This window comes from Chelonia mydas, chromosome 4, assembly GCF_015237465.2.
Source record: "Chelonia mydas isolate rCheMyd1 chromosome 4, rCheMyd1.pri.v2, whole genome shotgun sequence".
Classification (NCBI taxonomy): Eukaryota; Metazoa; Chordata; order Testudines; family Cheloniidae; genus Chelonia; species Chelonia mydas.
Genome location: NC_057852.1, coordinates 2,502,028 through 2,527,238, shown reverse-complemented (window position 1 = coordinate 2,527,238; position 25,211 = coordinate 2,502,028). Strand labels below are relative to the sequence as shown.

The 25,211-nt window shown below is 62.7% G+C and overlaps 1 protein-coding gene across 1 annotated transcript; it reads left to right on the top strand.

Annotated features, from left to right (window-relative positions):
• The first annotated feature begins 1,519 nt into the window (after positions 1 to 1,519).
• Positions 1,520 to 23,270, top strand: LOC119566035 (syntaxin-binding protein 2-like). Its single transcript, XM_043545248.1, has 19 exons — positions 1,520 to 1,556; positions 4,025 to 4,092; positions 5,446 to 5,527; positions 6,128 to 6,204; positions 7,176 to 7,254; positions 7,993 to 8,096; positions 9,270 to 9,418; positions 9,707 to 9,791; positions 13,774 to 13,904; positions 14,047 to 14,154; positions 15,125 to 15,182; positions 15,711 to 15,776; positions 16,479 to 16,559; positions 16,892 to 17,030; positions 18,348 to 18,454; positions 18,973 to 19,062; positions 21,803 to 21,888; positions 22,294 to 22,451; positions 22,988 to 23,270. Exons 1-19 carry the CDS (start codon positions 1,520 to 1,522, stop codon positions 23,065 to 23,067), a joined length of 1,785 nt encoding a protein of 594 aa, XP_043401183.1. The 3' UTR covers positions 23,068 to 23,270.
• Positions 23,271 to 25,211: the final 1,941 nt, after the last annotated feature.

Here is a 25,211-nt window from a genome sequence, read left to right as displayed (position 1 = left end):
AATGACTTGTTTATACTGCTCTGTGTACTGTTGGGTGTGTTTTGTTACAGGATTATAGTCTGTTAAAATATGTGTATATTAAATTCAATATGGGGTTTGTGAAGACAGAGCAGCAATCCAAGATGGCGTCTGAACGGCCATCTTGTGACCGCCATCTTGTTGTTTAAGGTGATCATGGCCCAGTCATAACTGGATCCAACCGGTTTTTCCCGCCATTGGCAGCTCCCAGGACAATTTTACCTCAGACTGTTCCCACCCCGGCTGGGGCTGTACCATGTTTTCCCGCCGCTCCGGGCAGGAAGGGCGGGACAGGCTGAGCAGTGGTACAGTCCGTTCCCTCCGGCCTCCCCGCCCCAGGCAGCGCTGAAGGACGCCATTCCCGACGGGGCGAGACGGGCAGCGGCCGCTCGCTCCATTTGACCTGCTCCTGTTCCTGGTACCACACGGGGCCTGGCTGACGGGGGGCTGGGTGGAGGGGGGGCGAGGGGCCTGGCTGGGGGGGCTGGGTGGGGGGGGCGAGGTGCCTGGCTGGGGGAGCTGGGGGGGGGCGAGGGGCCTGGCTGACGGGGGGGCTGGTTGGAGGTGGGCGAGAGGCCTGACCGGGGCGGGGGGCGAGGGACACTGCTGAGGGGGGGACACTGGTTGGAGGGGGGACTTGCAGCTCAGTGGGGGGCCCTGACTGGAGCGGGCTGAGGCCCCACTACCCCAACCCAGTCCTCGCCTTAGCCCTGCCCGAGGCCCCCACCTCCCTCTGTGCCCCACGTGACCAGGTGGGGGTTCAGTGGGGACCTGCGTGGCCCTGTCACCGGGCGCCTGCCCATTGGTGCCCAGGCCCAGCCCCCGCAGCGCCAGAAGTGGGGGGCTGCAGCGTTCGGCCATCTTCAGCCTTGCAGACATCGACCCGCCAGCACCCCAGTTGCTTTACACTGAAATCAGTCACGGGGGGGGGCTGGGCCCGTCCATCAGTGACACAAGGGGGGGGCTGGGCCCGTCCACCAGTGACACTAGGGGGGGCTGGGCCCATCCACCAGTGACACGGGGGGGGCCGGGCTCGTCCATCAGTGACACTGGGGGGGGCCGGGCCCGTCCATCAGTGACACAAGGGGGGGCTGGGCCCATCCACCAGTGACACGGGGGGGGGGGCCGGGCCCATCCACCAGTGACACTGGGGGGGGCGGGCCCATCCACCAGTGACACTAGAGGGGGCTGGGCCCGTCCACCAGTGACACAAGGGGGGGCCGGGCCCGTCCACCAGTGACGCTGGGGGGGCCGGGCCCGTCCACCAGTGACACTAGGGGGGGCCGGGCCCGTCCACCAGTGACTGATTTCAGGGTCACTAGGGGCCGTCGCCCAGCATCACAGACACTCCCCAAAGCACGGCAGGGAGAGGCCAGGGCGTGCCCAAGGTCAGGAGCAGAGCTGGGGCAGAACCCAGGAGTCCTGACTCCAGCCCCACCCCGCACACAGCTGAGTCCCACTTCTACCCACAGGGCTCGAGGGGACGTGGCAAGAGGCGGAGATGGCCCCATCCGGGCTGAAGGCGGTGGTGCGCGAGAGTGAGTGCGGAGCCGGGGGGTCTGAGCCCGGTCGGGGGCAGGGTCTGGTTGGGTGTGGGTCTGGGGGGGCAGGGCCCAGTTGGGGGGCCCTGGGAGGGGCGCTCCTGGGGGTGTCACACCCTCAGGGAGGATTAGGAGTCAGTCGGAGCAGAGAGCTCCCCCCCGCCTGCCTGTCACACACCAGGAGGGGGAGGAGGGTGTCTGCCCCACCCCCAAGGGCTGCCCCCTCCCATAGGAGCTGCACTTTGCGGGGGCGTCGTCATCCTCATCCTCGTCTCTTTCCATCGGGATGACTCCCGCCAGGGCCGGTGCAAGGATATTTTCCACCCTCGGCGAAACTTCCACCTTGCACCCCCCCTCCCTCTCTCTTCCTTCCAACAACCTCCGAAAACTAGTAAAGTTAGCATTATAAACAGCCTGTCAGAACAGGTAACGGCTGCGCGCGAGGAGAAAAGTGATGTCATAGCCACACCCCCACACCCCCCCCCCGTAGTGAAGCAGTACACTTTTGCCCGGCCCCAACACAGAGCTGGGATAGGCTACAGCTGTAATGTAGGAGAGAACAAGTTAAAGCCTTACACTTGATGAGCATGGCCTCCGCTGCCTTGTGCATGCTGGACTCTGAGGTGTTAGTTGCTATGTGTTAGTCATTGTCTTCTGGCAACACCCTGACCCGCTGTAAGAGCTGTGTTACTTCAGAAGCACAACCCACTGCTGAATCTCCAGCCCAGGCTGCAGTGGACGGGGCCTGTGGCTAAATCCAGACCACAGACCTGGGGTTTAAAAGACCCTTGGAAAGTGGATTAAGTTCTCGTGTTCCATGGTTTCCCCCAGAACTGGGACAGAGGAAAAGTGGCCCACAGCTCAGGATGGCCGGTGGTGCTAACAACCCTTAGCTCTTCTCTTAGCTTTTCCTCACTAAATTGCACAATTAGGAGGGCCTGACACGTGACTTTTGAATACTTGGGGTGGGCCATACTGCCCTGGTTCAAGAGGGGTCTCTGAACAGGAATAGCAGGGTGCTGCGGGTCAGGAGTGAAGGGCATCTGCAGAGCCGTGAGGGGGGAACCCAGGACTGGAATAGCTGCGGGTCAGGAGTGAGGGGCACTGGCGGAGCTGGGAATGGGGAGGGGAGCAAAGGGCTGGGGGATAGCAGGGGACTGCGGTCAGGAGTGAGGGGCATCTGCAGAGCCGTGAGGCAGGGATCCCAGGACTGGAATAGCTGCAGGTCAGGAGTGAGGCAGAGCCGGTGGGGGACAGACCAGGGCTGGCATAGCAGGGGGCTGCGGACAGGAGTGAGGGGCATTGGCGGAGCTGGGAATGGGTGGGAGCCCAGGGCTGGGATAGCAAGGGCTCCAGTCAGTAGTGAGGGGCACTGGCACAGCTGGTGGGGGCAGTCCAGGGCTGGCGTTGGGGGGGTGTAGCTGCAGTTCAGGGTCGAAATGCCTGGGCGGAGATGCGTGGAGAAAGCAGGTTCGTGTCTGCCTTCGCCATGTCTGGATCCAGTCTGTGCTGCCAGCCCCTTACCATGCACTCGAGCCCCACGTGCCCCGGTGAACGGGGCGTCCGCATGCTGCAGGTGTAAAGGAACTGCAGGAAAGCAGCAGGGAGGCCAGTGCGTCCTGGTGCAGAATAGCCCCTGGACTGAGCAGCCAAGTCCTGATGGGCTAGAGGTGGGGTAGGGAGAGGCATTGCTTGAGTTATGGGAGAAACATAGTGTGTTGGGCAGTGCACTCACGCACGCCCGCTATCGGGAGTGAGGGTGAGAGTGAGAGCACAGGTCAGGGTCTCGGGGCTATTGCCCTATGGGGCCAGCCAGAATCAGGTGCTTCATAGGGGTAAAACAAACAGATGTATTATGGTAGCACCCAGGAGCCCCAGTTATGGACCAAGGCCCCATTTTGCAAGGTGTTGTACATTATTCATTAGGTGTATTACGGTAGCACCCAGGAGCGCCAGTCATGGGTCAGGGTACCATTGTGCTGGGCACAACACAAAGATGGTGCTTGGCCCGAAGAGCTGACTATCTAATTGCTTAGCTGGGCCGTGGAAGGTGCCCAGGAGACAGGCCGGCAGTTCCCTGAGCGGGGCATGCCTTGGAGGGGTTCTATGTGCAGGACTCAGGATTTGAAGTCTTTGTTCTGTTGCTGTCCCCCACATGCAGTAGAGGGTCCCTGGATCCCCTCCATTCGAGAGGTGCTGGGCAGGATCTGTTCTCTTCCTGCACGGGGCCAGATCCTTAGTTCAGCTGCGCTCGTATCCAGCCTGACAGAAAGGAAGGGGGATCAGACCCATGGCCCATCTAGCCTGTCACCCCACCACGATCGCTGACTGGGGGCTCTGCAAGGAGCACAACGCTATCTGGTCTGAAAGCAGCCTCTGAGCCACTTCCCCGAGGGGTCCTTCCACCAGCCAGTGGGTCCTGGCTCAGGGCACAGCCGTCCCGTCCGAGCCCCACCGCTAATCCCTGTCTCTTTCCCTTGCAGAGATCCTCAGCGTTGTCCTTCGTAGCGTGAAGAAGGAAAGAGAATGGAAGGTAAGCAGGCCGGGCCCCCTGGGGATATGCTGTATCCATATATCGTGCTCCTCCCCCTCCAGCCTCTTGGGATTCATTAGGAACCTGAGGTTTTCCAGGCTGGATCAGATCCCTGCTGTCTAGCTCATCATCCGTCCCCAGCTAGGCTTGGGTATGTCTGCCTTCCCACTGCGCTGGATCAGACCCAGCTTGTCCAGCTAGCCCCATATCTCCCCCCACACACACACACCGGATCAGACCACTGGGCCCAGTCAGCCAGCCTGGGTGGGAGGAGGAGCAGGAGAGCGCCAAGCATGGGGGCAGTATGCACCATTGGGCAGGCAGGTTATTGAGCCCCCGGCATGGACTGGGCTGGGGGGTATGGAGCAGTGGGCTAGGCCGGTGCAGCAGAGCTTGCTCAGTGGCCGGATTTGGTGCAGCGGGATGCTGGACTGCACAGAGCAATGGGTTCATTCAGCACGGCAGGAAGGTGGTGGAGATGTTGGGCTGATGGCCTACAGGGCTTTCCTAGGGGAACACGGAACTAAATGTAAAGCATAATTTGTGCACAGTGCATCCATTCCTCACATTTCAAGATTTTGAGACTTTGGATATGAGCAGCTAAGGTTCTTATGAAGCACTTTTCAGTTTCTCCTCTGTACACTGCATTCATTTTATTTATTTATTTTTTGTTTTTGCAGTTATATAAAAAAGCTTGAAATTGCTTATGGGGTTTTTTTTAATAAAGCTATTTGCTAGCCCTAGACTTAGAGGCAAATTGTTAAACTGATTAATGGAAGTTGTATTCAGACTTCAGCTACTGTCTGAAGCTCTAGTTTTGTTAAAGTTCTGACATTCCATTAAATGTGTAATGTGAAAAAAAAACCATGGAGACTCCCCTCATTCCATTTCTCTGTGCCCTGATCCTGGTTCTGTCCGAGGGCTGGGGAGCGGGTATCTGGTGGATCAGAGCAGGGGACTGGGAGCTAGGACTCCTGGGTTCTGTCCCTGCCTCTTGCACTCACCCTGTCACCTGGGCGAAGAGGCTGATCTCCTCCAGTCTAGGAGGATGGAACCATTCTGAATGGTCAGGTGTCCCAGGTTTGTCTCCTACATCTCGTACCAGCCACTCTGCTCAGAGCTGCTCTCCCTGTAGCTCCTCACGCAGTCCTTAGCACGGTCAGCTCAGCCAAGTGCAGGCTTGGTACCGGCCCTGCTGCTCTGCTGTGGAAGGGCTGGGCCGGGAGCCGTCAGCTCTGCTGTTAGCAGTCGCTCTGCTCCCTTGGCTGTGCCGTGGATGATGATGGTGGGCGGCTGGGCTCAGGGCAGTGACTAGTTCATCCGAAGTGGAGCGCTCATCTCTCGCTACCCCAGGTGCTGATCATGGACCACCCCAGCACGCGCATCCTCTCATCGTGCTGCACGATGTCCGACATCGTGGACGAAGGCATCACACGTGAGTGGCCTCTCCCTCCCGTCTGCACCCCCCGCCAGGGCTCCCCTCCCCCTTGGATACACCTCACAGTCTTGGAGTTGACTTGTCTACATTCACGTTTGCATCTAGTTTCCCTCCTTTGCAGCCCCCTAGACGCCCTCCTTGCTGTTGGTACCTTCCCAGCCAGGTCTAGTTCCCTTAGCCCAGCGCTTTCAGCCCCTGGAGCCTCTTCACCGCTTTTCTCAGACTCCCGTTAACTCCTTGCTGCTCCTCCCCCATGCTGTGGGCAGGGTCCTGGCTGGGGAGGGGGAATGCTGGCTCCCTGCTCCAGGGTGGAGGAGCCCTGGGGTTGAGGGGCACAGAGCTGAGCCAGCACTCTAGCGGGGTGCCCCCAGCACAGTACAGAGGGACGTTCCCTCGCTGCTCTGTACTGTGGCAGCATCGCAGATCCACAGCCCCACATCAAAGCGGCTACTGCATTGTAGCCTGTGGAACGCCCCGGCCTGCTGCCAGCGAACATCGCTGTGCCCCTTGGCTTCCCCTCCCCACATCCCAGTGGAGAGAGGCTGGGGCGGGTGGCTAGGACACGCTGACCCGCGCCCAGTGTCTGCTCTCTCCTAGTCGTGGAAGATATTAACAAGTGCCGGGAGCCAATCCCCAGCCTGGAGGCCATCTACCTGCTCAGCCCAGTGGAGGAGGTAGGAGCTCGGGCCTGGGGCAGCTGGATGGAGAGCAGGGGAGACCCCGGGGCAGCTCCTAGTGCTGCCTGGAGGTGGTGCTGTCTGGGAGGATGCGCAGCACAACATCAGGATGGGAATGGGGCCAGTAGGGGCTCCCCAAGAGGCTGCTTCCCCGGAGCTGGGCTTCGTGTTCTTTGCCACGTGAGGCACAGACTGTCCCCCAGACCTCTCAGCAGTGCAGTCCTGTGGGGGCTGGATGGGCAGGTGCAGCAGGCGGAGAGAGGCGACCTCAGCTGAGACTCAAAGCGAAGGAGAGTCGCTGAGGCAGAGGCTCAGGGAGCAGGGGCTGTGGGGGAGGAGGCTCCTGAATCTGCAGCAGGGAGGCGAGTGGAGGGAGACCAGGGGCAGGGGGCGCTGGCAGAGCAGGGTGAAGCCCAGAACCCACAGGGGCTGCCCGCAGAGGGAGCGCTGTAGGAGAGGACTGCGAGCTGGGGCCTGGGACTTGGGACAGGGCAGCCAGGTTCTCACCTGTCACAATGGCCGGTCGAGGAGTCCGAACAGCTTCCAAACACCCTGCCTGGCTAGCTGGCTTGGCGAAGCTGCAGGTGCCCAGCCTGGCGCCGGGGGAGGGAGCGGGCCCTGATGGCAGCTGCCTGGGATTGCTGCTCGGCCGGCTGTTCCCTGGGCACTGCTCAGAGCCCACTTAGTTCAGCAGCAAGGCCAATGCCAGGCCCCATCTGTGGCTGGGCACGGACACTTGTGTGCCAGCAAGAGATGTGGCTGGGCCCTGAGGATGTCCCGGGCACATGGGCACATGCCCTGCTCCAGGCGGGGAGGGAGCCCAGAGCCAGGGGGGTGAAAACCAGCCCACCTCCCGATGGCATCATGCTAGGCCCTGAGTCCCCAGGGGCTGGGCATGGGCTGGGCCCTTCGGGCAGCAGGGAGGGGCCACGGCTGGTGCTGACAACCCTCCTCTTTCCCCTTTGCAGTCGGTGCAGGCTCTGATCAATGACTTCCAGGGCACCCCCACCTTCAACTACAAGGCAGCTCACGTCTTCTTCCTCAACCGTGAGTATCGGGGGTCGGGGGATCCCCCAGCTGGGAGCCTGGCCAGCGGCACACTGGAGCCTGGGGGTGGGAGGGGTCTCTCTCTGCCGGCAGGCCAGTGCGCAGCACCCTGATTACGCTCTGCCCTCCTGCAGGGGGATGCAGCCCCAGCAGGCCAGACCGAACGACCCCACCTATCCCTTCCCCCTCTTCTCCCCCACGGGCCTGCCTCCAGCCAGCATGGCTCACAGACACCTGCAGGGTGCGCCCAGAAAGGTGGCCTCTGGCTACCATTCCCAGCATGCATTGCTCCATCAGTCCCAACTGGGGTGAGGAGATGGGACACCACCAGAATACCCAGTGTGTCAGGGTCAGATCTGCTTCTCCCCATTACAGCGGCAGGGGGAGCCCAAGTCCCCGTTCCTCTTTGTGCATCATCCTGAGTTGTACACTCCAGTCACTCAGCCCTGTGGGGGGGCTGAGGGCAGGGTGTGAGGCAGGGGCTGTGTAGGAGAGATTGTGGCTCCCCCTCGCTGCTGATGCTGCAGAAAGCGAGAACCCGGCATGACTCTGGTTCGGGGGGGCTGGACTCATCGTTGCCTCCTGTGTGGCCCTGCTGGCTTGCCCAGGTTCCCCACAGGTGTGCAGCACTACTGCCCCTGCTGTGCCCCATCCTGGCCCCGTCCGTGGGGGCTGGCGCTGTGCTAGGGGTCCTGAGCCCTGTGCCTGTCACTCCCACCCACTGCCTTTGCTTTGCAGCCTGTCCTGAGCCTCTGTTCAACGAGCTGAGGAAGTCACGGATCACCAAGGCCATCAAAACCCTCAAGGAGATCAACATGGCCTTCCTGCCCTACGAGAGCCAGGTGAGGGGTGGCCGGGCTTTGGAGGAGCAGGGCCGTGGGGTGGACGGTGACGTACGACACTCCACCCTTAGTGTTTCATGTGGCTTGGCGGGGGGAACCTTTCCCTTCTAGGGCCCTGGGTTTGACGCCAGCACAGGGCAGCAGGGACTAGCCGGCTGCTCACACCCTGTGAGACGTGGAATCGCTGGTTTGCACCTGGTGGGGATGGTAGATGTATGGGGGAGGAGGGCCCTGCCTCCCTGGCTTTACCAGCTCTTACTGATGGTTTATACCAGGCCTTCAAGACAGCCCAATACTCCACACACCTGCCCTTTGCCCAACTGCCCCATCCCCTCCTTGTGTCATCAGTGGATTTCCCCCCTCACGCCCCTGAGGGGCAGGGCTGTGTTGTCAGCCCCATTGCATTGATGGGGAAACTGAGGCACCGAGAGACATGAGCCTGGTCTACACACAAAAGCTTTGTTGGTATGGGTTTGTTACAGGGACATGAGAGAAAAAATCCCCCCTGTAACTGATGCAGCTGTGCTGGCAGAGCCCCTGGGTAGATGCCGTTATGCTGGCAAGGCAGTCCTTTAGCCACTGTAGCTGATTTCATCTGGGGTACCGGTGCCAGCTGTGCGAAGAGAAGCTTTGGCTGGTGTAAGCTGAGTGTCCGTCAGGAGGCTTTGCTGGCTCACCCGTCCCGTTGTGCCAGCAAACCCTTTGTGGGCCGATACTGTTTTATTGGTGTCCAAGCACGTTTGCCCCAGTGGCTCGTTCTTTTCGGCCAGTGAAATAAGCGACAGCGGCAGACGCGCCTTGATGCCGGGTTTGCCCGTGGCTATGCTGGGGCTTTCGCCAGACTAGAAGCGTGGCCAAGCCCCCTCCCGCAACATTGAGTTCTCCAGGGCAGAGACACACCCCTGAGGGCACCCGGGAGTCTGCAGCCACGTAAGGACCTGAACCTGGGGCATCTTCATCCCAGGCTGGTGCATGAATCTCTGGGCCACTATCCCTCTACCACAACAGGAGTGGCACCGGCAAAGGGATCTCTCCCTCACTAGGGGCTTGCTACGGCTCCGCCAGGCTGGCCTGGTCCAACAGCGCATCGTAGGGGCGCGGTATGGGGCACAGCTGGCCTAGCTGCCAGCAGTTGGCACCAGGGTCTGATCCCTGCTCTCCCCCGTCCCCCAGGTGTACTCCCTGGACAGGCCACAGACCTTCCACAACTGGTTCAGCCCCTACCGCTTTTTCGAAAAGAACAAGCAGATGGAGATGCTGGCAGAGCAGATTGCCACATTGTGTGAAACCCTGGAGGAGTATCCAGCCATCCGCTACAGGAAGTGAGTGTGCCCAGAGGGAGAAGGGTACCCGGCCATCCTCTATAGGAAGTGAGTGTGCCCGAGGGGAGGGGTACCCAGCCATCTGCTTCAGGAAGTGAGTGTGCCCGGGGGAAGGGGTACCCCGCTATCCCCTATAGGAAGTGACTGTGCCATGGGGAGGTACCCGGCCATCCTCTACAGGAAGTGAGTGTGCCCAGAGGGCGAGGGTACCTGGTCATCTCCTACAGGAAGTGCGTGTGCCCCAGGGGAGGAGCTGTTTCTGACCCACAGGGTTTGTCTTTGCTGCAGGGACCATGAAGATAATTTCCACTTGGCGCACGCTGTGCTGGCCAAACTCAAGGAGTTCAAGGCATACGAGCCCAGCATGGGACAGGTGAGCAAGCTGTGCCGGCCACGCCCTCACCATGGGACAGAGCCGCGGGGGAGGGAGAACACATGAGAAGTAAAAGGAAGGAGGAGTGATTTAGAACCTGCTCGGAGATCCTGGCCGGGGGAGAGGTGGGGGTCTAGACCCCCTTGGAGATCCTGAGGGGTTGGCAGAACAATAGCATTTCCTCTGTGGCTGGACTAATGGCCCCAGCCCTTCTCTAACACTGGCTGTGGGCAGATCTCAAAGCGCTCTACAAAGGCCAGTGTCCTCATCCCCTCTGAACAGATGGGGAAACTGAGGCACCGACTGGGGAAGTGTGTGCCCAGCACAATCTCTCTGTTTATAAACAGGGCAGTTCGGTCACCGCTTCGCACATAGAGCCTCTTCCACACCTGGACACTCCTGTCTGTGTGTGCTCCTACACCCATCACCATGGTATCGGAACCTCACTAATGAATTCAGCCTCCCAGGGGAGGCAGGGTGGGCTGTGTTACAGATGGGAAACTGAGGCATGCAGGGAGTCTGTCAGAGCAGGAATAGAACCCAGCTCTCCCCAGCCTTAGCCACAAGTCAGCCCTGGCCTGTGGCTTCCCCCAGCTCCTGCCATCCCCGTCCCACCCCCAGCAGAGGGGAGCTGCAAACCCACCCTGCCCTGGATTCTTACACGGGAAACCCAGTGGCTCCTGTCCCTGTAGGAGAAGCAAAGTGATGTAAAATCCAAGGCCTGCCCAGATCTCTCCCTCCTGTTGCCTCTGCTCTTGCTTCCAGCCTTTGCTGCTGGCAGACTGTGCACCTGTGACCAACTGGGAATGTCTGTAATATCTTTTATTAATTCGATGTGTGCCTCAGTTTCCCCTATATATTTCATGGCTTCTCTGGTGGGGGGTGGGGAGGAAGGACTCTCAGGGAAGGTAAGAGTCATGGGAGGGTGTCACCTCCCTGTCTTGGTGAAATGAAGAGAATCCAACCCAGATCAGCCTGGGGGCCAGAAAGACCGTGCCGGCTCCAATGGCTCCTGGCTGGATGCTCCCAGCAGGGAATTGGAGCAGGGCCCCCAGCTCGAGAACACAGGGTTGGGAAGGTTTGAGCTGGGGGATAAGTGGGGGAAGCTGGGAGCTCTCGCCTGAGAACTGACCAAGATCAGGCCGAGGCCTGGTCTACATGAGGCAATTGGGTCGGTGCAACTGCGTCGCTCGGGGGTATGGGAAAGGCGGCGTCACTGAAGCGGAGTAGCTGAAGTGGTTTACATGTAGACAGGCCCTGAGCGAGAGACCCGGAGCTGAAAACAGGTTTCTCTGCAGCTCGGCTGGGCTCTGGGCTGACCAGAACGGCCTCTTGCTTTAACCTTCAGTGGGCTGGGCTGCCCGGGCTGGGGTCCAGGTGCCTAAGAAACCCGACTGTTCTGACAACGCTGGGTGAGTGGCCCTGTCACCCGGGCTGAGGGGCGTCGGGCCCTGCGGAGTGGACGGGTCTCTACCAGGATCTGTCTCAGCTGGACTCGCTGGGCAGGGCTCACGGGGTGAAGCCTAGCGGTTCAGTCTCAGGTGGTAGGGAGGCCAAGTGGCCTGTCCTGGAGGAAGAGAGAAACCTGTTGGGGTCTGGCACAGCAAAGGGCTTCCTCCCAGAGACTTCCACAGCTGGGGCCCTGGCACCGACCCTGTGGATCCATGACCGCACCATTCCTCTCTACTTTCCCATCCACCGAGGCAGTGTTGCCTAGTGGATAGACCCCTGGACTGGGACGGGAGACCCGGATTCCATTCCCAGCTGGGTGACCTTGGGCAAGTCACCTCCCCTATTTGTGCCTCAGTTTCCCCATCTGTAAAATGGGGATAATGATACCAGTCTCGGGCAGGGGGGCCCCCCTCTGGGATAGCTGGCTGCCATGGCACAGACGCTCTGTAACTCACAGCTGGCAGCACAGGCCTGCCTCCAGAGGGGAGCCTGGCACACACCTGGCTGCCGAAACCATCTACACAGGGAAAGGAGTGACAGCATGCTTGTTAACCACCGGAGCTACTTGCTGTAGCAGAGCTGGCTCCAGCCTGCAGCCCCAGTCTGATCTGGGCTATTCTCAGGAGCTGACGGCTGCTCTCAGGAGGGCAAAATCCTGCTCTGTGCACACCCTGCTGCTGTTACTCCCGTGAGTGCCCCCAGGGATATTCCTGAGGCTCTTGCCAAGCCTCCCTGTCACGGGTGTAAGCACTATCCCCATGTTACACGGGGGAAACTGAGGCATGGAGCAGCGTGCCAGGAGTAGGTGGCAGAGGCAGGAATAGGAGCCAGGAGTCCTGCCTGCCCAGCCCCCTTCAATAGAATCCAGACAGCACGCCCACTGCAGGGCTGGGAGTGCTGACTCAAGCCCCTGCTCTCAATGCAATGCTGGCTCCATGCAGCACAATCCCGGCCGGCCAGTCCAATGTGCCCCTGCCTTGCCAGCTGGCGCAGAAAGAACCCCAGGGTCTCTTGTAGCATGGCCTCTAGCAGGCAGGGCTCCAAAGCCACCCAGCCCGCGGTCCCGGCACCCTGGGGCCTTGTCTGCACTAGTCCCTCTTGCCTTGATGTTTCCCAGCTGCCAGCCCTGAGGGGTAGCTGGGACAGGCAGTGCTGTGGCACCCACCAGTGCACTAACCACCCCTCTGCTCTGGGCAGGGTGGGGTGACCCGGTGGTTACGCCAGCCCCCATCTGCACTCGGGGATCCCTCCAGCAGAGCCGAACTGGCAAAGGTGTGAGCAGAGTCCCGTGGGGGCGGGGGTGGGGCTGGGCATAGCAACCCATCCAGGCTGGGTAGGGCTGGAGAGGAATGAAGGCGCCAGCTCTGGGTTCATGTCCCTGCTCTGCCACAGACTCCCTGTGTGACCTTGGGTGAGTCACCCAGCCCCTCTGGGCCTCCATCCCCCTCTGCAATGGGGTGACAGCCCTGCCCAGCCCCACGTGCATGGGGGGGCAGGATGCAGCAATGATAGTGCTACAGTGGTGGGGGCCAGATACTCCTCCAAGAGAGGCGCTCCCCCGTCAGCCTCAACCCATTTACTCAGAGGCTGTGGAGACCTGCCAGGCGGGTGGGTGGTGGCTGATCCGACGTTCTGCTCCCGAGCATGGCTGAAAATCGGGCCACGTACTGAGGTCGGACAGTTGGGGAAGCGTCAGGGGCTGTATGTCCCCCCGCCCCCAACTGTCTGTGCTACCCAGCGAAGAGCAGACTCAGCCCCTTGCCGAGGTGCTCCTGGGTGGGCTTGGGTTCCACTGGGGCTGCTGGAGCCAGTGTCAGAGCCGTCTGCCATGAGAGCGCAGGGCTGGTCTCCTATCGCCACCTGCTGTGCAAAGAGGGCAGTGCATGCTGATCAGGCAGGGAGCGAGGGCTGGGCCAGCCTCCCCATGATGTGGGTCTGAGATGCTGACCATTTGAGTGGTCTCTGTCCAACTGGATGCTGGGGGGCCACCCAGGCTGGGAGTGGGGAGCTAGAGCCTCATATGGGGTCCCAGCTCAGATGCAAGGTGGGGCATAGGGATAACGTCCCATCGTCCCCCTCTGGGACCTTGTATCAAAGAGTCTCTGGGCCTGGTGTTGGTTCATGATAGACTAGCCAGGCCCTTCTGGTGTAGTTCCCCCCCTCCCTACGCAGCATATGGGGCAGGGGGCAGTCGGGGGGCTGCCTTGTAAGGGGCATGCTCCCGTTGGTGGAGAGGCACGAGCAGAGAACGTGCTTGGGGGAGGGGGGCATTGCTATTTGCACGAGGGGCAGGTAGCCCGTCCCTGCAGGGTGGGGAGCTCTCCCTGCCAGTCAGGGCAGGACCCCAGGGCACGTCCCAGCTAGCTTGGGGGGTGTCTCTTGGCTTCCCCCTGGGGTTGGGGCTGGGCCACAGAGAGGGCGGGTGGTGAAGTTTCAGGCCACCAGGGCCCATTGGATTGTGCCATGTAAGCCAGGCCAGGAACCCTCCGCCAGAGCAGGGGGTGACGGGTTTCTCTCTCCTTTGCCCCAGGGCCCCGACAAAGCCCGTTCTCAGCTGCTGATCGTGGACCGGAGCTTCGACCTGGTGTCCCCACTGCTGCACGAGCTCACCTACCAGGCCATGGCCTACGACCTGCTCAGCATCGAGAAAGACACCTACAAGTAGGGCCTGGCTGCCAGCAGGGGGCGCCCCGCACCCCTCCTCAGGCGGGCTGGGGGGGAGGTGACCCAGGCACCTGCACTGCTCCGCAGCCCCCACAGCGGGGGGAGGGGTGCCACAGCCTGACCCTGTCTCCCCCTGCAGGTACGAGACGACGGGCATCAGCGACTTGCAGGAGAAAGAGGCGCTGCTGGGCGAAGACGACGAACTCTGGGTGCAGCTACGCCACATGCACATCGCTGACGTCTCCAAGTGAGCGCGCTCAGCCCTGCCCCCTGACGCACCCCTCCATGCCCCGCCCATCCACCGGACATGCCCCTCAGTGCCCCACCCAGGGCCGGGACCCATCCGCCCCCGGACACACCACTCCGTGCCCCACCCAATGCCAGGACACCCCCAGACACACCCCTCCGTGCCCTGCCTAGTGCCGGGACTCGCTACCCCCCACTTTGGCACAGCCCTCCCCTCCCCGCCCACTGCCAGGACCTCCCCCCTCGGACACACCTCTCCCACCTAGTGCCAGGACAGCCCACCCCGTTGACACACCCCTCCCCCTCTTTTCCAGTGCCAGGACTTCCCCCATCCTCCCCTTCAGATACACCCCTCCCCACCCTGGGGCCCCCTCAGTCACACCCCTCTCCTTTCCTTCCCACCCAGTGCTGGAACCCTACTCCCCCTTGGATACACTCCTCTCCCACCCAGTGCAGGGACACCCCCCGCAACACACCCCTCTCCTGCTCAGTGCCAGGACTCCCCCACCCCCTCCCACCCAGTGCTGGGGCTTGTCCCTCAGACATGCTCCCCTCTGAGTGCTGAGACCCCCTGGACCCAGCCCCTCTCCTCAAATGACCTCTGAGCGCTCCCTTCCAGAGCCACTGTCCACATCTCCTCTCGGGGATCCCCCTGGACACTGTCTTTCCCCAAGCCCAGGGTCTCCCCATGCACCTCACAGCTCCCTTGAGTGAGTCCCTCACCGACCTCCTGCTGGGCCTGCCACTGCCCCCAGACCCCCCCAGCAGGGCGCCAGGAGCCCCCTGAGGTGCACTGAACTCTGCCTTGGGGTAACTTAGGAAGAGGAGGTCCCCCCGCCCGTCTGAGGCTCTCGAGGCAGAGAACCCTGGTGCCCGTGGGGTGGGGGCTCCATCCCCTGTAGCATAGGACATGGCACCCCCTACCTCCAAGACAGTGCCTGGCTCCGTCCTGACCCCTCTCCCTGCTGCAGGAAGGTGACGGAGCTGCTGCACACCTTCTATGAGAGCAAGAGGCTGACCACGGACAAGGTGCGGCGGGAGTTGGGGGGAGCGATTGGGAGTCCGGGATGGGGGGACCCATCCCACTGCCACTGATGGGGAGGAGAAGCTATCCTGCTGCCCCAGGAGGGGTTGGCGGGGGCTGTCCCATTGCTCCCAGGATTTGCCTGTAAAGGGCTAAGAGGTGTATATGGAGTCCCCTGCCCCCCAGCCAGAGCTCTGGAGCTCCCCACAGTGGGGGAGGGCAGAGGCCCATGGGGTGGGGTCAGACAGCAGGATCGGGACTGCGCAGGGAAAGCTGCAGGGAGCCAACGCTGGCATCTCCCCGGCACGCTGCCACCGTACACCTTGAGGGGCGCTCAGGATGCGGGGCTCCTGTCTCATTCCAGCTGGCCTGGGAAGGGCAGGTCTAACCTAAGCCGCAGCCACGCGTGGCCTGAGTGACCCGCCCTGGCACAAGGGGCTGGGCTGCTGCGGCTGTCCCCAGGCGAGGCCTCTGCCCTGCAGGGGGCTCCGTGCGCTGGGAGGGGCTGGGATCTCACCACCGCCTCCCTCCAGGCCAACATCGAGGACCTGTCCCAGATCCTGAAGAAGATGCCCCAGTACCACAAAGAGCTGAACAAGGTAACGGGGCTGGGGCTGTTAGTGGGCGAGGGGCAGGGCATTCAGTGGGGCTGATGGGAGGGTCAGGGTGCTCTGTGGGGCTAGTGAGGGACAGTAGGGACTCTCCTGGGGGGCAGGGCACTCTGGGGCACTCCGCTTTACTGCCTGATGAGAGCTGCTGACCTGTCCCGTCGGGCAGAACCATTTTCCCCCCAGGTGCTGTGTGGCACCATGGGCAGCAGCCTGCCTGTCAGTGCCCAGAGCTGCCACGTTTGCCCCACCAAGGGCAGCCCTTGGGTAACGCCCATGCCCTGCTGCTGCAGCTCTCGGGAGAGGGCCTTGGTGGGCTTCCAAACCAGCCCATTGGAGCCACTCCTGGTGCCACTGGGCCATGTGCCAACAGAAAGCTCCTGGCCACTGGCACAGGTACCCCGACACCTGCTGGTCTCCAAGCCCCCAACCTCGTGGTGACTAACAGAGAAGCCGTGGGCTGTTTTGGAAGCTGCTCCCTCGTCCTGATCCTCCCCTTCTGCTGCCCCGCTCCACCCCAGAGGTGGCTGCACATCAGTGCTGGGCAAAACTATCCCTATATACTCAGCTTCTACAGCCGATTGGGGCTGCCCCTCTGGCCGAGGGGCCCTCCTTGTGGGTTGGGGGGTTCAGGTGCTCTGGACCAGCCGGCGATGCAGTAAACTCCCCCCGTGCCCCGGTCTCTCCCCGCAGTTCTCCACGCACCTGAACCTGGCCGAGCACTGCATGCGGCACTTCAAAGGGACAGTGGAGAAGCTGTGCAGCGTGGAGCAGGTGGGTCTGTGGGCAGAGCCTGGCTTGGGGGCAGAGTCTGGCTCATAGTCTCAGCCTGGAGAGAGGGGTCTCAGACCCGCAGGTTCGCTGGAGCCAGGGCCAGCCCTCCCATGCAGCACCGGGGATGCAGAAGGGGGACATGGGGCTCGGGTTACTCCCTGGGGGCCCGTTGCTCACCCCAGAGGGAGCTGACCCCAGGGAGGAGGGGGCCCTGGCCCGGAGTAGGCTTGCTGTGGGTCATGGGGCCCTCACATCTCCCATCCTGCTGCGGGGGCGGGAGGAAGCAGAGTGGCCTGACCTGGGCCTTGTGTGTGCGCCCCCTCCCCCCACAGGACCTGGCCATGGGAACGGACGTGGACGGGGAGAAGATCAAGGACCCCATGAAGATCATTGTGCCCGTCCTGCTGGACCCCAGCGTGCAGGCCTACGACAAGATCCGCATCATCTTGATCTACATCTTCCTGAAGAATGGTAACGCCACAGGCCTGCAGGGGGAGCACTGGGGGGCCTGCTGCTGCAGGGGGCATTCCTGGAGGCAGGGCCCAGGCCTGTGGGGCTGGGGGGGAATAGCACTGCTCAGACTGGCACGCCCCACAGCCATGTAGGGCGCCTCCCGGCCAGCCGCTTCCCAGGCCCTGTGTCCAGCCTGGCTCTATGGCCCTGTCTCCCCTCTGCCCACCTCTCGGTGCCTGCGAGGCTGCCAGTGCGCTGTGCCCACGCTCCACACTGCCCCCTGGGGTCGGACCTGGCGGCCTTTGCTCCTCGCTGCTGCCTTCCGAGCAGTGTCCGCTCTCCACACTCCCCCCAGCCCATTCTCTGCAGGGAGGGGAAATGGGGACACACACCCGGAGCAGCCCCCCGGCTCGTTCTCTGCAGGGAGGAGGGACATCCCTCTCTTCCTGCAGGCTGCTCAGATACCATGTTCTGTCTCTGAGCCTCCTGCGACCAGTCCCCTGCCCACCCCTTGTGTCATCCCTGTACCAGCTCCCTGCTTCTTGCTGCATCCAGCCCCTTCCCCAAACTCACCAGGGCCTAGGGAACCTCCCTGACCCTGACACTTGGCACAGTCCCTCTTCCCCCTTCGGTTCCTGCCCCATGCTGGCTTGGTGGGGCAGCACCCTGCTCCGGGGCTCTTCCTGTAACCCTGCTCAGGCACTGTCCCTGGGCCCATTGCCCAGGCCAGGGTGCCCTCATGGGGCTCCTCTGGCTGCCTGGCTTCCCAGTTTCCTGGCCAGGGGGTGCTGTGGAGTTGCCAGGCCTCCCCGTTTGCACTAAGCAGCAGTAAATGGTTTGGGAGGGCGGGGCGGGGGGGCACGTTGCCCTCCCTCCAGCTCAAGGCCTCACAGCCTTAAAGAGCCAGGCCTCGGCTCTGATATTGCACCTGACTGGCCGCAGAAGGGGGAGCACAGATCAGGGGGACGGGGGCTCCCATTGCACTGCCAGGGGAGCTAGAGAGACCCCTGCCCCCAGCGCCCGAGAGAACCTGTTGAGGGAGGAGCAGCAGGAACCTAAATTCAATGACTAACTGTGTGGGGTCCAGTGGGTTAGAGCAGATGATGCTGGGAGCCAGGACTCCTGGGTTCTGTCCTCAGCTCTGGGAGGGCAGTGGGGTCTAGTGGGGGCTGGGAGCCAGGACTCCTGGGTCTACCCCCAGCTCTGAGAGGGGTGGGAAGAGCAGGATCTCAGGATTTGATCAGGGAACTAGGACTCCTGGGGCCACGGACTGATGGGCCTGGGTTGTGGGTGCGTCCCAGGGGTGCTAGCGCTGACCTGTCTGTCCCCGTGCAGGTGTGGACAAGGAGAACCTCGCCAAGCTGATCCAGCATGCCAACATCCAGCAGCAGAGAGACATCATCCACAACATGCAGTTCCTCGGCATCTCTCTCAGGCCTGGGGTAAGGGACTGGGGCCAGGGGCCAGCAGCTGTACCCATGCCAGGGGGCAGATCTGTGCTGCACAGGGGAGCCCAGGCCATCCTGGAGGTGCCCCCCTATGGCAGTGACCTACTCCCAGCACAGAGGTGGCCTCTGTCCCTGTACAGTGGGGTGACGCCCTCCCCATATGAGGGTGACCCCCGAGTTACTCCCCATCTGGGGTGACTTCTTCTGCCCCTGCAGAGGATACTGGGAGTCAGGACCTCAGATCGCCAGGGAGCTGGAGCTGGTGACCACTGCTTGGGGTGGCCATGCGGCGAATGGGGGGAAGCAGCTCTGTTCTCCCATCAGTCTCTCTCCCCTCCTCTCTCTCTCTCTCTCTCTCCCTCGCTCAGTGATCCATTCTGTTCTTTTCTCTGCCTCTCCCCTGCCAGCCTGGCTGGCGCGACTCAGGTAGGCCGCGCTCTCCCTGTCTGCCCCCGTTCCCACCCCGCACCTCCTCCCTGCTGCCTCTCACCCCCTCTCCCTTCCTCCCCCAGAGCGGGCAGCTGCGACCGGAGAGGAAGGTGCGGCTGGAGTCCGGCTACCAGCTCTCCCGCTGGACCCCCATGCTCAAGGACATCATGGAGGTACCGGGCCATCTGCTTCCTGGCCTTGGGGGTGGGGTCGCAACTGGCAGGCTGGGCCCAAGGGGGAGGGGTTGGTTTGGGGTCAACCATGTGTAGAGCCCTGCATATCTGCGCACCATTTCTGCGGATAGCGGATCGGCTGCAGATACAGCCGTGCAGGGCTCTACTCCCCAGCAGCACCTGGCCCGTGGCATCTGGCTCAGGCAGCCTAGGGGATGCAGCACGCTCGGGGCCGCTGGCCCGCAGCCAGTGGCTGGGCGACAGGTCAGAGTCGGGGCTGTCCGGCACCCACTCGCTCCGCCGCGCTGCTTCCTGTCCAGCAGCTCGAGCAGCACCAGTGTCCCCACCAGCTCCTGGGCAGCAGGATTTGGGATTGGAGTGGGTGGGGCCCCGGCGCCCCACCCCTCCACCCCACTGTGATGCAACATGCTCTGCTGCTGCTGTGTACTGTCGCTCGTGACCCCCCAGGAGCGGCACGTGATGAGACACCCCTTCCCCCAAGCCCCCACCCCCTCCACTCTGCCCCTTCCCTGGAAGTCCCCTTCCCCACCCTCGTTAGCTGCTGCCAGTGAGGATGCGGATACAGGGAAAAGGCGGCTTGTGGATAGCGGGCTGATGCACATCCACACTTTTGTATCTGCGCAGGGCTCTAGCCAAGTGAGGGGCTCATCAGAGAGTCCTCTCCTGCTGCCGTCCTTAGGGGTCTTAAATCCTAGACACGAGTGCAGGGGAGTTGTCTTACCTGGTGCTGAGATGCTGCCACCTCTGGGGTGGGCCATGGACGGTTTATACAGCGGTCCCTCACCGGGGCTGAATTCTTCCTAAGGAGTGGCAGGCAACTATTAACAGCTGCCCAGCAGCGCTGCCCGAGAGTCTAGGGCAGGAGGTGATCAGTGTGTGGGGCTGGAAGTGCAGGGGATCCAGGCAGCACACTGTCATGACTGGCACTGGAATCTGAATGGCTGGCAGGGTCCTTGGTCCAACCTCCAGTGAGGAGCAGCTGTTTGACGCTCATCTAAAGGATGAACTCCTGCAGCACAGTACTGGTCACGCCCCCTGCAGACCCCCCTGCCCGCTCCCTGCAGTACAGCGCCCCCTAGCACCGCACTGGGGCAGCACTGACTGCCAGGGGAGAGTGTCCCCTGCAGAGCCCCCCGCCCGCTCCCTGCAGTACAGCGCCCCCTAGCGCCACACTGGGGCAGCACTGACTGCCAGGGGAGAGTGTCTCCTGCAGAGCCCCCTGCCTGATCCCTGCAGTACAGCGCCCCCTAGCGCCGCACTGGGGCCAGCACTGACTGCCAGGGGACAGTGTCTCCGGCAGAGCCCCCTGCCTGCTCCCTGCAGTACGGCACCCCCTAGCGCCGCACTGGGGCCAGCACTGACTGCCAGGGGACAGTGTCTCCGGCAGAGCCCCCTGCCTGCTCCCTGCAGTACGGCGCCCCCTAGCGCCACACTGGGGGCAGCACTGACTGCCAGGGGAGAGCGCCCCCTGCTGAGCCCTCCGCCTGCTCCCTGCAGTACAGCGCCCCCTAGCGCCGCACTGGGGCAGCACTGACTGCCAGGGGAGAGCGCCCCCTGCTGAGCCCTCCGCCTGCTCCCTGCAGTACAGCGCCCCCTAGCGCCGCACTGGGGCAGCACAGACTGCCAGGGGAGAGTGCCCCCTGCTGAGCCCTCCGCCCGCTCCCTGCAGAACAGCGCCCCCTAGCGCCGCACTGGGGCAGCACAGACTGCCAGGGGAGAGCGCCCCCTGCTGAGCCCTCCGCCTGCTCCCTGCAGTACAGCGCCCCCTAGCGCCGCACTAGGTTATAGAGCACCCTCTGCTGACTCACTAGCACCCCTCAGCACCCAGTAGCTTTTCCTTAGAGGTCTCCTATCCAAGCACTGCCTGGGCCCAAACCTGCTTAGCTTGTGAGAGGTGACATGGTCACTCCATCATCACCCTGTCCTGTGGGGCACTCCTCAAGGGGGTGAGGGTGGGCACACTTAGTTGCCTTCAACCTACTGGCTTGGGGCTCCTCCAGGCCAAGAATTAACCCCCCGACCAGAGCTCCTGTCCCTGGCAGATCACAGGCGGGAGGCTCCCAGGCCCCTGTTCCAGCGTTGTGATGGTTCCTCCTGTGGGATTTTGGGGCAGGCAGTTGCGGTAGCCTCAATCCCATGCCTAATCCAATCGGGGTGCCCCCTCTCTGCGCCAGCCACAGCTTGGCAGGCCTTAAGCTTCCCTGTACAAGTCAATGCAGCAGACTAATGTAAAAGCCCCTATTATGTGGCATTAGGATGTATCATATCCTGGGCCCCCTGCGTGCCTGGGACACACCTCATGGAGCAAGAGGCAGGGCCTGGATCTGCCCGCAGCAGGAAAGGGGCACTGAGGGCAGCCCCCTGCCTCCTCCCCCCACCCCCCAAATGAGGGGCCCTGGATCTGGCTGCAGGAGGTCTCCGCCCTCCTCATAACAGTGGATGGGTGGAGAGTTCACAGCAGGGCACTGAGCAGCTGAGGGGGATGTGGGGAGATGTGGGGGGCATCACTGGAGGAGTCAGCGTGTTCTTTGCTGGCTCCCCATGCCCCACCCTGGAAAGTGGGCCCAGGCTGCTCCCCCCAGGGACTGTCAATCATTCAGTGAGAAGCCGTCCCAGCCCCTCCACCCCAATGGGGCCTGGCTTGGCCACCAGATCCGAGGTTCCTGCTGCTTGGCCCCTGCTGATCTGTCCTTCCTCCACCCCCCCCACCCCCTGCCAGGACATCATTGAGGACAAACTGGACAAGAATCTGTGGCCCTTTGTGTCGGACCCAGTCCCTACCACCAGCTCCCAGGCTGCTGTCAGGTAAGGCTGAGCCTGGCTGGGCTGTGGGTGGCAGAGCCCTGACACACACACGCCAGGATGTAGGATCCTCTGTGCCTGGGAGTGTGTGGCCAGGACTCTGCCCTCTACGGGAGAGGGGATGTCCAAGAGCCTGGAGCCCTGGACCCCTCTTACCATGTACCCCGCGCCCCAGCAGTCCCTCCACACACCAGGGCCCAGGATGGAGGAAAGGGACTGGCCGAGCTTTAGACAGAACCCCCAGCCCAGCGCAGGTGCCACCCTCCCCTACTCCCTCTTGCCTGCTTTGGGACTCCTGTCCCACTCCCTTGGGCAGGGCCTGCCCCCAGCCTCCTCCAGGCCCTGCCCTTCCATCTGGCATTCCCTCAGCGAGCCCCTGGTATCCACACTGCCCCTCTCTCCCCCCAGCGCCTGCTTTGGGCATCGGCACAAGAACAAGCCAGCGGCCGAGTACCGGACGGGCCCGCGCCTCATCATTTACGTGCTGGGTGGGGTGTCCATGTCTGAGATGCGCTGTGCCTACGAAGTGACCCCGGCCACCAAGGGCAAGTGGGAGGTGGTGATCGGTGAGTGGGGCGAGTCCTGGGGGGAAGGGCGGCTGGAATGCCCAGGTCAGGGAGACTTGGGACCCCCTGGGACGGGGAGAGCCTAGAACTGCCTGCCCAGCACCCACAGGGCTCCCATGCTACCCTCTGTCCTCCCACACCCGGGGGCCTGGGAAGAGATGTGCTTGCCCCACATGGCCTGTATCTAGCCGCCTGATCTCCTGGCCTCTGGCTCCCCAGGCCTCTCATTGCCCAGGGACCATGTGTGGGGGCCCAGTCAGACACCCCCAGTAACTCCCATAGGGATATGGCTCACCCCCTGCACACACCCCTCGAAGACCCAAGGATGAGGAACACTGTCAGCGCGTGGATTCTTGCCTGGCTTTATAGGGTACAGCGGCACGAGGGGTGCGGTGCCAGGCCACGGGGGGTAGGAGACAGTCCCTCCCCCCCTGCACTAGAGCAGGGTCCAGCTGCAAGGATGGGGGTGATGGTGATGCCAGCCACATACCTGCCCCACTGTGCCCACCGCTGCCAACCACCTCTCTCTCCCCCAGGTTCCAGTCACATCCTGACCCCCAAGCGCTTCCTGGATGACGTCCAAACCCTCAACCAGCTGGACCCCGAGGAGGCCTAGAAGCAGCCTCTTCCCCCCAGAGACTCTGCCCCCCACAGCTTGCTGCCCCCAGCTCCACCTGCTCTTCTCAACAAGGCACCTTCCCCCCTACTCCTGGCTGCGGTGTCAGTTCTTGGGCTGGGGGAGGACCCCCAGGCTGCTTGGCTTTTCGGGCAGGGGGCAGGCCAGGCTTCCTCCCTCTGGCACAGCCTCTAGGGCTGTTACCCTTTGTGCCCCGTGGCCACCCTGCCCCCAGTGGGGTAGGGGGAGAGTCAGGCTCCATTATCTACCAGCTTCAGCCATTCCTACCTCGCCTGCCTGGGACCCAAAGCACAGCCCCTCTCCCTCCCCGTCCTGTCACCCCTCTGCCAGCGATGGGGGGCGCACAGAGGCTGCTACCAGCATCTGGATTTGTGGGGGGGATGTGACCCAGCCACTGAGCCCCAGGCTGTGTCTGTCCAGTCTGCAAAGGATTAAAGAGAACCCCCCCTTCTGCCCCCATATCATCCCCATTCACCGCTTTGGGGTGCTGGCCCAGCCCTGGTTCCCTGCACACCTCCCATCACAGCCTGGCACCCTGGCGTCTTGGCCCTGTCCCCCAGTGGGGACCTCGGAGGGGAGGAGAGCAGCACGGCTACTGCAGGCAGTTGGGGAGGGCCGGGGGCTGGAGGGCACTCACTTGGCCAGGCAACCAGGGGTTGGGGCCTGGGCTGAGCCAGGTTTGGCACAGGGATGGCCTGGCTGGGTGCGCCCTGTTTGTGATCATCTGGGCCTGGCCTAGGCCCCGTCAGGCTAGCACCCCTTCAAGCCCAGTGCCCCTGGCTGATTCACGGGAGGGCAGGCGGCTGCTTCCCAGCCCAGCTGGGGGCTGCCCTGGGTGGGAGACAGGCAGAGGGAGAAAATGCAGTTCCTCTCCGCAGCACCAGGGGAACAGCCGGGTCAGGCACTCTCAGCCTATGCGCCCCCTGCAGCCCAGATTCTGCATTGCACCCCTCCTGTGCCCCTACCCATCTCACCCTGCCATGGCTCCCCAGCACCTGCCAGCCTCAGAGTGCCCCAGGCTGGCAAAAGACGATCCCAGCCCCCCAGGGGGCTTGGGAAATGCCCAGCAGCACCGTGTGACACGAAATCTCAATAACAGACACCCAGAGCAGGAGTGACTCACATGGATTTGGGGGCAGAGCTGGGCATGGAACCCAGGAGTCCTGTCTCCCAGCCCCTGATCTAACACCTAGACCCTACTCCCCTCCCAGAGCTCAGCACAGAACCCAGGAGTTCTGCCTCCCAGCCCCTGATCTAACCCCTAGACCCTACTCCCCTCCCAGAGCTCAGCACAGAACCCAGGAGTCCTGCCTCCCAGCCCCCCTTGCTCTGCCCATCCTTCTCTCCCCTCATACTCCTACTGATAATTGCACACGCAGCCTGCTGGGGAATGTGCCCCGGCACAGGTCAGTCCCTTAGAGCCCAGCAGGCCCTGTTTCCCCTGCCCCCTGGGCCAGCTCCTCTCTCCCTGCTGGGCAAACGAGCACGGCCAGCGCTGCGTGCCTGCTGTGGACGGGGTGAAAGACCCTGGCACCTCGGATCTGCTGCTCGGGCCCAGCCCCAATCTGCTCAGCTGCGGAGCTTTCCATCCCTGATCCCCGTGGCGAATTATCAGCCACAATTAACAGCCATTTGGATCATTGCTGCGCGGCTGCCAGGCAGGTGGGCGGCGAATTGGGGGCGCGGAATTAAAAAGCTCCGGCGGAGACACCTGCCCAACTGGGGGCTCGCCAGCTCCCACCATGGCTGCTCTTACAGCTGGGCTGCCACCGGGGCTCCGTGTGCACCCCGGGCCTGCACCTTGAGCAAGGGGGACCCCAGCCACACACGCTGTACCCCTCAGCCTGCCCCCAGAAGCATGAGGGGGGTGCAGGCCTGAGACAGCTGACCATGGGCCTGGTCGGTGCCAGGAGGGAGGGTGGGTCCAGCAGACAGGCCCAGCCCCTCTGCCCTGGCTCTGCCATGCTCTGCCCCAGTCCCTGGTGAGGGCAACTGGAGAGGGCTGAACGCATCAGCCCATGCAGTGGGCCTGGGGGAGCTGATCACTGCGCTGGTCCCAGCCCTGGGGGCTGGTGGGAATGGGGTGCCAAGATGCCCCTGTCTCCCAGTGCCAGCTGTGCCAG

Coding starts and splice junctions, on each gene's coding strand:
- LOC119566035 (XM_043545248.1), top strand. CDS start 1,520: ATGGCCCCATCCGGGCTGAAGGCGGTGGTGCGCGAGA. Junction 6,205..7,175: donor TGCTCAGCCCAGTGGAGGAG/GTAGGAGCTCGG, acceptor TCCCCTTTGCAG/TCGGTGCAGGCTCTGATCAA. Junction 16,560..16,891: donor AGCTGTGCAGCGTGGAGCAG/GTGGGTCTGTGG, acceptor CTCCCCCCACAG/GACCTGGCCATGGGAACGGA.